Source organism: Sarcophilus harrisii, chromosome 1 (assembly GCF_902635505.1).
Source record: "Sarcophilus harrisii chromosome 1, mSarHar1.11, whole genome shotgun sequence".
Classification (NCBI taxonomy): domain Eukaryota; kingdom Metazoa; phylum Chordata; class Mammalia; order Dasyuromorphia; family Dasyuridae; genus Sarcophilus; species Sarcophilus harrisii.
Window position 1 is genome coordinate 382257110 of NC_045426.1, and position 12728 is coordinate 382269837.

A 12728-nucleotide genomic window follows, 5' to 3' on the forward strand; every position below is an offset into this window, starting at 1 on the left:
TCATAGGATGGAGCCTCAAGCCATCAAATACTGGTCCTCACTTTATGGACAATAACATGAAGTTCAGAGACATAGAAGGATTTGTCCATGGTCACAGCACTAGATTTGAACCCAGGCCCTCTGACAAAAGAGCCACTACTTGTTTTGCAGTTCTATGCTGCTGTTTTCCAGGAGGATCTTTAAATCAACCTGTCTTGAACTCCAAAATTTTCAGACAAACCCCAATAGAGGGCGGTATCTTAGTCTTATGGGAATCGTGAAGAATCCTTCTTTTAATAACTGGTCCAACCCAACCATATCTTCCTTTCCTTCAACCTGCTTAGGAGGTCAATAGCACATTTCTAAACCTGACTTGTTTCCAGTTCATATTCTAATATAGCAAAAGAATTTTGGCAATCCCTTAGAATTTGACTGAAATACCAAGTTCATTCATTTAAGTTGTACAGAACACTATTTTTGGCATTGAAAAACAGATAATTTGAATATGACATTGCTCTTATAGTGAATTAGAAAACAAAACATTATTTTGAGATTAGAGAAGAAAGAGAACTATGTAAATAAAAGTATGGTGGCAGGTAGCATGTTTGAAGACAGAAAATACTGATTTGGTTTTTAACTAGAGTACATGGAAAGAGAATAATGTGAAATAAGTCTGGGAAAGTAATGCCAAGGGTTTTAAATGCTAAGCAAATTAATTTTACTTGAAAAGTAGTAGGGAGCCACTGTACATTTTTGCGTGTAGGAAAGACCAAATTTGTGCAAAATGAAGTCATTCTGGTAGGAATATGAAAGGTAAATTGAGTGGAGATACGAAATCTGTTTAAGAGACTTTTGAAAGAGTTGACTTAGCTGTAATGAGACAAGGGGTGGCAGTGGATCTAAAGAAGAGGAAAATGAAAACTATTTATACGGTGAATTAATGGAATAGTAACTTACTAAATGGGGGAAGGGAAGGAAAGGAGGTTGGTTAAAGACAACCCTCAAATTGTAGATTTAGGAGACTGACATGTGTGGTTTTAGAAAATTTTATTTTTATTCTGAAAAATGATTTCTTTCCTTTGTTTAGAGGCTGTGGTCCTGAAAAAGACCATGTCTATCTGCAGTTACACCACCTACCTCCTGAACAGTTAGCATCTCGCCTACCTGGAATATCAGAAACAGCAATGATATTTGCTGGTGTGGATGTCAACAAGGAACCAATTCCTGTACTCCCTACTGTGCATTATAACATGGGAGGCATTCCTACAAACTATAAGGGACAGGTAAGGATTTAAACTTAAGAATTGAACCCTTAAGAAAAAGGATAAAAGTTTTTAAATTGATGATGGTGCAGTCAACTTATAATTTTTTATAAAAATTCTCTAATTTAATTAGATGAATATGGATATTTATTCAACCAACTTTTGTGTGTCCCAGAGATCAGTACTTTAAATTGCTTATTGAAAGCTATAGCTACTTCTTTAGAAATGACTTCTTTTTAAATGTTTATTCTGAGATGTTAGTTTTGAGTGTTTTTTATGATATCACAAGAGCATGATAAAGTTGACCAAGCATATTAATTTTTTAATTTGGGGCCATTGTCAGTACCTTATATCTCAATGGTAATTTGCTTTGGTAAGTAGGTGTAGGGGAAGGGAAATACAATAGAGTATACAAAATGTTTGATATTTTGATACTGTCTGTGTGTGTGTGTATGTAACTATGTAATGTTAAAAGAAACTGAGCAAGACAGAGATTAGAGACCAATTCAGTAGTTTATTAAATGGAGAGAAATACTGGGACCAATGGATCCCCGGGCTAGACAAGACTATGATCTCAAAGGGTCTAGCCAGGACACAAGGACATAATGCAGATACCTAGGTGGGGATAGCCTCATAGATGGAGGTTACTGATATTCTAATGACATTAAGGAATGTCTATAACACCTTTATCTCAACCATTAAGAGGGGATGGTCATAACCTTAAGGCAGAATGCAAAATAGGACAAATGGAGGAACTGATCACCCCATTAAAAGTGACCTTTAACATTACATTCCCTCCTTTTTCTCTTGGAACTATTCAAATCTTTGAATTTGAACAACCCTATGTGAAGTCAATAAAAATCAAAATGAAGCTATACCAATGCAAGGGCAAGTCTCTCCCTGATAACTCCAGAATTAATCAGCTATACACAAAGTTCCTTATTTCAATTATTTCTGACAATCAATTGTCAGAAACTCTGCAGTTGGGGAGCATATGGACAGCTGTGGTCATTTGTGCATGACTCGGCCTCTGCTTACGGAGAGCAGCAGGCTCAAAGCAGTTGTGTTGCCCATTCAGAGGGGCAGCGGGCTCCAGGAGAGAAGGGTGAGGCTTGGAGCAGCTCCACCTGTCCTGCCCAGAGGAACAAACAGGGCTGCTACTAGAATGCAGATTTCTGAGCAGATTATGCAGTTAGACCAAGGCAGGCAAACCCCAAACTTTTTAGAGGCCTCGATATCAACAAGGTCCTTTTAAGTATGCTGAAATTCTAATTAAGGACCTGGGGTAACAGGAGTGGAGAAACAGCTCAGAGAGACTGCCAGTTCCAAGACAGGTATCCAATTTCTGGTTGTTTCTAAGAAATAATCCCAAAAACTGAGTCTGCCAGGGCAATTCCAACAGAATAAAACCTTAAAAAAAACTTGAATATCCAGACACAATATCTGCTAATCAATAGATGACCAGACTAAATACTTATTTGCTCAAGTATTTAGAATATAGTGATTACACATAACCAGATTGGATACAACAAGTTATGACATAATTGAATTAACAATTTCTTATTGACCATTATAGAAATCAGTTACAGGAGGGAAAAAATGCAGCGCATATTAATTACAAACCCAAGATATTTAAAATGTCTGGAACAGTTTAGAGGGGGGAGAATAGAATTCCATCTGACTACCCTTCCCCCAATTCCACAAGGGTGGAGAGGGAAATCACTCCAGGCTAACTAAATGGCTCCTATAGCTGAAGTGGCAGCAGTGGGGAGGGGGGGAAGTTTAAATCTTTACAAAAGATCCCTACCCCACCCAACATTTAAAGTAGCAGAAATCAGTGGGTGGGTGGGGGAATCCCCATAAAACTAAATGTCTAGCTGAGCTGGATTTAAAGCATATAATCCATTTCTATCTCATTTCAAATAATAAAACAACATAGTTTCTTTCTCTCCTTCTGGCCCCTTGTGGCCATTGTTCTCAATGGACTTCTACTAACCCCAGCCTGGCCAGGGATGAAGCTTTCAGAAAAGGCCTTGTTACATACTTAAGGTAAAATTAGAGGCACATGACCTCTTTCAGGCAAGTTAACAGAACTTCTTTAACAAGGTATTGTTCCTTTAAGATTTTATACTTAAGGAAAACCAATTCATTTCCCAAATTTAGAATCATCTTTTAAATTCCTAATCAAATGTTTTCACCAGCTGGAGTTCAGTATTGAAATAATCAATTCCCAAATTTGATCATTGTTCTTAAATTTAACAGAGCTCTTAAGTTACCGAAACAGACAAACAAATTACAAACAATTTCACAAAAATCACATAGAACACAGAGCACAACTAGACTGTCCAATAACATACAAGACATACAGAACACTGATCACACTTAGACTGTCCAATGACATACAAGACATACAGAACACTAATCACATTTAGACTGCACAATAACATACAAGACATACAGAACACTGATCACACTTAGACCATACAATTACAACATTCATTAGGACACTAACATTAAAGCCAAACCAAATGGCGTTTTTTTTTTTTTTTTAAACTTTGTAGATAGCCCCCTAAGCATGCAAAAGCCAGAGGGGCCAGCATTACTCTAACACAGGATGACCCAAACAGGGAAACTGAGTCCCATTTTCAAATGTATATACTTCCCACTTGATGGAAGAAGTGGGAGGACTTCTCTTAGAAATACAAAGGACGGGCCTTTGTCTCTGGAAAAGAGTTGGACAGAAAGAGTTTCCTCAAGCAAAGCATCTGCTCCAGGAAAAGAGTTTTGAGGCGGCGGAGTGTCTAGATTGCAGACAAGTAAAAACTTAGTTTTCCCAACCTTTGCAGCCTCCCTCGTATCTCTTTAGAGATAGAGCCGCAGCAATTCCTAAAGAATTGTGCCAGAGCTCCCAAGAACTCCAAACAACGACTGCAGTCTTGATGACTGCAGTGTCCACCACAAGATAAGAAAAGAAAAAGTCTTTTACCTTGTCCAAAATTCCATCACACTCCAGTAGCAACCCCCTGCGTCCAGTAGGCCACTCATCAACCAAACCAACTGGTACCCCAAGAAAAGGGCACCCCAAACGTGACATCCGCATCCGGTAATTCACTAATCAACCAAACCAACTGGTACCCCAAGAAAAGGGCACCCCAAAAGTGACACCCCCGTCCGTTAATTACAAACTTACTCTCCTGTGGCCAAAATGGGGTTGTCTACCATCAGGCTATTGTGGCTGGGAAACTGCTTTCTTTCCTGGAGGCTCTGGAAAGAAATCCAGGAGGACCTGACCTCTCCAGGCCAAGAGTTCAGATTCGCAGTCACCCCGGTCCAAGGCAGAGGCCCCAAAGTCTCATCTCTTATCCTGCTCATTTTCTAATTATCTCGCTGGGGAGCTCCAAATGTAATGTTAAAAGAAACTGAGCAAGACAGAGATTAGAGACCAATTCAATAGTTTATTAAATGGAGAGAAATACTGGGACCAATGGATCCCCGGCCTAGACAAGACTGTGATCTCAAAGGGTCTAGCCAGGACACAAGGACATAATGCAGATACCTAGGTGGGGATAGCCTCATAGATGGAGGTTACTGATATTCTAATGACATTAAGGAATGTCTATAACACCTTTATCTCAACCATTAAGAGGGGATGGTCATAACCTTAAGGCAGAATGCAAAATAGGACAAATGGAGGAACTGATCACCCCATTAAAAGTGACCTTTAACATTACATGTACATACCCACACACATCTATTAAATAATATTTTAAACCAGTTGTTCTGTTGTTTGAACAGGTTCTTAAACATGTGAATGGTACAGATCAAATTGTACCTGGTCTTTATGCTTGTGGTGAAGCAGCATCTGCATCAGTACATGGTGCTAATCGACTAGGAGCAAACTCTCTTCTGGATTTGGTTGTCTTTGGTCGTGCTTGTGCCCTCAGTATTGCAGAAACATGCAAACCTGGTATGTGTTTTGGCACAATCATAAGCTCATAAATTTAGTGCTGGAAGGCATCTTAGAAGCTATCTCGTCTAGCAGCCTCACTTTTTTACAAATAAGGAGATAAAGGCCCAGACTGGTTATAATGGAAGTGATTATAGAATTTTAGTATGTTAGAATTAGAAGTTATGTTGGAGATTATGTAGTTCAACCTCCTTCATTTTAGGAATGAAGAAATTGTGAAAACTTTTTCTTTTAATATTGCAATCTACCCTCACCTGAAGATTTTAAAAGCAAATTTCAGAACTCCTTAAGTTTTAGAATTTCACCTAATTGAATAACCTTGTAGTTTTATCAAAGTAAACCTTTATTTTTAAAATAATGAAAGTCTCAATACGAATGAAATTATTTCTGTTCAAAAAGACCATTAACATATCAAGAAATGATTAAGAAGCTTTCCATCATACTTAGTATCTTAGGTGTAAAATGAGCACTTGCTGTACTACAAAAACTACCAAGTGTTCTTATCTGTTTCTTTTCTTACCTTCTGTTTGGGTATATGAACATTTCTTAGCATCTTTGCATTTGTGCCTCTGTACCTATATCTTTTATCTTTGTTTTTTGTGTGTCTAGGTCTCTATGTTATGTTATATTATATAGGATTGGGGTGGGTTGTTTTTTTTTAAATCATTAAAAATGACAAACTTTAGTTTTATACTGACTAAATTAGAAAAACAGAATATTTTAGATTTAAAGTCTATTAGTATTTTCTTCCTCTATTTTTTAAACTCTTGTAAGTTCATGTCTTTGAATACAGAAAAGATACTTTATCTTTCTTAAGGCAGGAAGGTAAATCATGTGTTCTTTTGAGATCCCTCTATTTTTATGTTTTCTTTGAATAATAAGAATATAAAGAGGTACTCTTTAAGATGTAAGCTGAGTTTTTTTTCTGCATGCTCGATACTTTAATGCTTTTTTCCTCCAGAATTTATAAATGCCTATTTTCAAAGATTAAAATCAAAAAATTTTTTAATAGGTGATAAAGTCCCTCAAATTAAATCAAATGCTGGGGAAGAATCTGTTGCAAATCTTGACAAATTAAGATTTGCTTCTGGAAATATAAGAACATCAGAACTGAGGCTCAACATGCAAAAGGTAAGGACCTTCATGTTGTGGTAGTTAGCTGCTCATTTATTCCCCAATAAAAGTATTTGTTGAGTACATATTCCCTGCAGTACAATAGAAGTGGAGAAGTATCTTTCATGTACATCATTTGCCCATAATCAATTGATTAACTATATATATATATATATATATATATATATATATATATATGTGTATATATATTCATTATTATGCATAAATATGAAAAATGAAACAGAGGGTTTAAGTGGACTGTCATCCATAAGTGTAGAGAAGAGAATGGAGAGAAGAAAAGATTTAAGACAATCACTTTTGAGGACCGGAAAATAGAATCAGTAATAGAAGTATTCTTGAGCAATAGTGAGAGCTCAAATGATATTATGCCCTCTAAATTGATGGCTGTTTAGATTAGCTCATTTTCTTCATTTCCTGTGATTGCATTCCATTGCCCAAAAGTAGGAGCAGCCAACTCAATGATGGGTGTTACTGAAAAGTGAAGTTTAGCAGACCAAAGAGACGATAAAACAACTTCAGGGAAGAGAGAGAAGGGAATTTAAGATACTGTGTAGTTAACTCTGTTAGGTCAAGATAAGATAAGGCAGTAAATGAAGTATTAGTTAGGAAGAGCTCATGAAACAATAGTGAAAGGTCCCCAAGGGGAGCAAATAACACATTTAATGTGAGTGGGAAACTGATAGAAGTGAAAGGCTAAAAGATTGTGATTGGAGAATTGAATTTTAAAGTTTGGGTTCTGAAAGGTGAGTGTGTATAATTTCAGTGTTAAAAGAGTCATCAACATGAATATTGATAGTGGTGGTGATGGCAAAATACAAGGTATAGAAAAGAGCCACGAAATACTGAAAAAGGTGGAAGAATGAGCTGAAGGTCAGTGGATGATAGTGGCAAACTTGGGGAAAGAATGGTCTGAACATATCTGATAGAGAGATAATAAGGTGGGGGAGAGGAGGAGTAGACAAGATGGAAGAGAAAAGTTCAGTCAGCAATGTCTGAGCTTGAAAAAGGTGAATAAAGAAACAGAAAATATTTAAATATGGTTCATTATCTCAGTATTGAGAATAAATTAAATCTTGTAGCCATGCTGGTACAATGAATTAGAGGAAGAAATGACCACTAGTGGAGAAAGGTATAAGGGATATGGTGTCCACAGGACCAAGCCAGCTTTTAGTTAAAGCAAAAAAGAGTGCTAGACAAAAAACGGTAAGACACTAGTTCTGTCTTGCTAACTGTATTGGCCTTATATGTTTAGCCCTTTCCTCCTTAATTTCTTTCATCTGTAAAATAGAGATTTGATAAGAGAATTAATAATATCTTCGGCATAATAGGCCGTGGAGTAAAAGTTTTAATTTTATTGACAAGTAGAGGTAGAATGCAAAGGGAATGATGGAATGGGCTAGGAGAGAAGTTGTGCAGTTTGGACTGTACTTGGAGAATATTAGGGTTGCTCTGAAGAACATGTAGCTTATATAGCAAGCAAACTTAATCATTTTATTGTTGCTGTTGTTGTGATCAGTGCTTTAAATCCTGGTTAGAACCCTTTGTGACCCATTTGAAATTTTCTTGACAAAGCTACTGGAGTGGTTTGCCATTTCATTCTCCCGCTCATTTTACAAATGAGGAAATTGAAGCAAATAGGGTTAAGTGACTTGCTCAGGGTCACACAGCTAACAAGTGTTGGAGGTCAAATTCAAATTCATGAAGATGTGTCTTCCTTATTCCAAACAGTACTTCCTTCACTGTCTCACTTGTCTGCCTTGTTTGTGTTCTACTAAACACATGTGAAAGTCAGTTTCTAATTTTATAACCATGCAATGTAGATGGGAGGAGAAGGGCTAGCCACACTAATTACCCAGTTATTTGTAAATATTTCAACTTTTACATTTCTCCAATAGCCTCCTTACATACACTCTGGTTCCGGAAAGGCACGAGTCACTGTAAATGATGTGGAGACCATATTTATATGACTTGATGAACATTTAGAAACTTTTCTTGCCCAAAGTATATTTTTTCTTTTTATTGAGAAGACGTACACTTGGGCACCCTGATTGCTTAATACTTTTGTATTTAGTTGAGATAGAGGTATCTATATCAAGAGTTATCTATAACGAGGTAATTATAACCAGAAAACTTCTGATTGAGGGAACCTGTGTGCTGATTTCACATTTGCAGGGCATTTCCTTCATTCCCATTATGGATGTTAAGATATTTTTAGGGTGTTTAATGGTCATTTTCTTTTGGCCCAGTCCATGCAGAATCATGCAGCCGTGTTCCGTGTGGGAAGTGTGTTGCAGGAAGGCTGCCAGAAAATAAGCCAGCTCTACAATGACTTAAAGGATCTGAAGACATTTGACAGAGGTACAAGGTTTTAAATTCCTTTTTCACAAGATTCACACTACTTAGATCTCAAAGACAACGGACTTAATGGATATTATTGTTTACATAATCTTAAAATATTCTAAATGTATTTATATTTAGTACATGAAAAAAATGTGACCGACTCCTGAGTATGTTCATTATAAATGGTACTTCTCCACCTCATTGTAAAGTAAGTGCTGTATGAAGCTACCTTATGGCTGCCCACAAACTACTGAGTCATATTTTTCTTCCAGTACTTGTAGACTATCAAGTATACTAGTACAAATGGTGAAAGAACCATGGTATTTTAAGTGGTATTTATGGTATTTATTTAAATGTGAAATAGATCAACATTTTCTGAAGATAGTACCTTTAGTCTCCTGCGTTATATGGCAAAGTCATTGAGGTCAATGACTGTCTTTTGTCTCTTTTTATATATCCCTAGCTCTTAGCATGTAGTAGGCACTTAATAAACATTTAATAACTGGAGAAAATACAATGTTTTTCTGAAATCCTATTGTGACTTTTAGGAATGGTATGGAATACTGATTTAGTGGAGACCTTGGAATTGCAGAACCTAATGTTGTGTGCTCTGCAAACTATTTATGGTGCTGAGGCCCGTAAAGAATCACGTGGAGCTCATGCAAGAGAAGACTACAAGGTATAATTTCTGTTATTTTAAGTGATCTGCTTATTACATTACATGTATATATTTTTCCTTATTCTATCCCTCTTTCAACATTGTAAAAAGAAGTTCAAACATTTTTCCTTCTAATTACTTGCCATTAACACCTACTGCCATTTTTCCTGCTTTGAAGTAGCAGGGTTTTTTGTTTTTCTAATAAAATCTAGGTTAACTCACTCTTCCCTACTTTACTCTGCCTCCTTTAGAAGAGGCTAAATGGATCTTCTTTTAAAGCCCCTGGACCTGGAATTGGGAAGAACTGTATTCATATCCAGCCTCAGATATTTAATAATTGTGTGAATATAGACAAGTCATTTAAATTTTATTTGTCTCGGTTTCTTTAACTGTAAAATAGGGATAAGAATAGCACCTGTTCCCAAGCTTGTTTTGAGGATTAAATGAGATGATAGTTGTAAAGTGCTTAGCATAGCACATGGAACATAGTAGGCAATAAATACATATTTTCTTGTGCCTTTCCTTCCTACTTTGCCTCTTTCCTTTCTAACCTTTTCTTCCTATGCTAGTAGAAATTAAAAGTACAGCTAGCTTATTTCCCTTTATCCTGGCCAGTAAAGTTCACTAAAGGTGATAATGATCAAAATCCAAATAATCATGTAGTCTCCTCTTTATTAAGTATAAAGTAGAGCACTAAATACCATTGTTATGAGACACAGATGGGCACTGGATTTAAAGATAAAGCATGTGATTTTGAATCCTGGCTCTTTACTATTTTTGTGACTGACGTTGTTGAAGATGCTGAATGCCTCAGGCATCAGTTTACTTCTCTGTAAAAAATGAAGCTATTGGGTCGCACAATATCTAATCTAAGGAATTTAGGGCTACATGGTACCCTGAAACAAAAATTCCAGAGTGCCTGATCCAGTTAAACTTGCAAGATTGTCTATGTCCAGGTGGTGGCAGCAACCCTTAGTACTTCAGTAACTTTCCACCAGTTAAAATGTGTCTTCAACCACAGACTACTTTTATACTCTCTTGAGTTTTATAATGAATATGTTATAATGGGAAATCCTGTTTTGATATAGATTGAGGTAGTTGACCTCTGAAGTGTCTTATCCAACTCTTTAAAATTCAGTGATTTCATATGGTTAAATAGAATTATGTCCTAGCCAACTGTATTGTGAATTGTGTCTTTTCACTTATAACTGTAGTGTACATATGAATTCCTGTCCACTTAAGCAGTCTTGTCTAATATGACTTTTTGATTTAGTAATTATAAATCATAATGTGTTTTTTAAATTTTATATATACATGTACATATATATATATATATATATAACATATATATCTTTTTATTTACAATATAGGCATAGGTAATTTTTCAGCATTGACAGTTGCAAATCCTTTTATTCCAACTTTTTCCCTCCTTCACCCCATCCCTTCCCCCAGATGGCAGGTTGACCAATACATGTTAAAGTATAAGTTAAATAAAATTTATGTATACATGTCCAAACAGTTATTTTGCTGTATAAAAAGTGTCAGACTTTGAAATAGTGTACAATTAGCTTGTGACGGAAATCAAAAATGCAGGCAAACAAAAATAGAGGGATTGGGAATTCTATGTAGTGGTTCATAGTCATCTCCCAGAGTTCTTTCCCTGGGTGTAGCTGATTCAGTTCATTACTGCTCTATTGGAACTGATTTGGTTCATCTCTTTGTTGAAGTGGGCCATGTCCATCAGAATTGATCAACATATAGTATTGTTGTTGAGGTAAATAATGATCTTCTGGTCCTTCTCATTTCACTCAGCATCAGTTCATGTATGTCTCTCCAGGCCTTTCCAAAATCATCCTGCTGGTCATTTCTTACTGAACAATAATATTCCATAATATTCATGTACCACAATTTATTCAGCCATTCTCCAGTTGATGGGCATCCACTTAGTTTCCAGTTTCTGGCCACTACAAAGAGGGCTGCCACAAACATTCTTGCACATACAGGTCCCTTTCCCTTTTTAAAAATCTCTTTGGAATATAAGCTCAATAGTAACACTGCTGGGTCAAAGGGTATGCACAGTTTGATAACTTTTTGAGCATAATTCCAAATTGTCTCCAAAATGGCTGGATATATTCACAATTCCACTAACAATGTATCAGTGTCCCAGTTTTCCCACATCCCCTCCAACATTCTGCATTATCTTTCCCTGTCATTCTAGCCAATCTGACAGGTGTGTAGTGGTATCTCAAAGTTGTCTTAATTTACATTTCTCTGATTAATAATGAATTGGAGCATCTTTTCATATGGCTAGAAATAGTTTCAATTTCTTCATCTGAGGATTGTCTGTTCATATCCTTTGACCATTTATCAATTGGAGAGTGGCTTGATTTCTTATAAATTAAGAGTCAGTTATCTATATATTTTGAAAATGAGGCCTTTATCAGAACCTTTGACTGTAAAAATGTTTTCCCAGTTTATTCTTCTCTGCTAATCTTATTTGCATTACTTTTGTTTGTACAAAAACTTTTCAATATGATATCATCAAATTTTTCTATTTTGTGATTAATAATGATCTCTAGTTCTTCTTTGATCATAAATTCCTTCCTCTTCCACAAGTCTGAAAGATAAACTATCCTATGCTCTTCCAATTTATTTATAATCTCATTCTTTATGCCTAGGTCATGAACCCATTTTGACCTTATCTTAGTGTACGGTGTTAACTGTGGGTCAGTGCCTAGTTTCTGCCCTAGTTTCTGCCATATTAATTTCCAATTTTCCCAGCAATTTTTGTCAAACAGTAAGTTCTTATCCCAAAAGCTGGAGGAGTCTTTGGGTTTGTCAAACACTAGATTATTAAAGTTATTGCTATTTTGTCCTTTGAACCTAACCTATTACATTGATCTACTTCTTAGCCAATACCAAATGGTTTTGGTACTGCTGCTTTATAATATAATTTTAGATCTGGTACAGCTAGGCCACCTTCATTTGAATTATTTTTTCATTTATTCCCTTGAAATTCTTGACCTTTTTGTTTTTTCCACATGAACTTTGTTGTTATTTTTTCTAGGTCATTAAAATAGCTTTTTGGGAGTCTGACTGGTATAGTGTTAAATAAATAGATTAGCTTAGATAGTATTGTCATCTTTATTATATTTGCTCACCCAATCCAAGAATATTTAATATTTTTCCAATTGGTTATAATGTGGTGTTTTTTTTTTAAATACATTACTGATTTGGGAAATTTTATTTGTGTTAGTTGCTTCCTAGCCTTTGATTTCTGTGCTATTTACCATGAATTACTCTAAAGGGGAGAGAAAGGTAGCAAGACTTGAAGCTTATAGATAAGGAAACTAGATTTAATAATTTGTTGGTATCATGTCATTTTTAA

General features: G+C 35.9%; 1 protein-coding gene across 1 annotated transcript in view; it reads left to right on the top strand.

The window, feature by feature from the left end:
• SDHA (succinate dehydrogenase complex flavoprotein subunit A) overlaps positions 1 to 12728 on the top strand; it is a 45623-nt gene that overhangs the window by 20014 nt on the left and 12881 nt on the right. The window contains exons 9-13 of the mRNA XM_031946068.1: positions 1067 to 1262; positions 5037 to 5208; positions 6221 to 6339; positions 8589 to 8700; positions 9231 to 9361. Coding sequence (XP_031801928.1) covers positions 1067 to 1262; positions 5037 to 5208; positions 6221 to 6339; positions 8589 to 8700; positions 9231 to 9361 — 730 coding nt within the window. The remainder of the gene's footprint in view (positions 1 to 1066; positions 1263 to 5036; positions 5209 to 6220; positions 6340 to 8588; positions 8701 to 9230; positions 9362 to 12728) is intronic.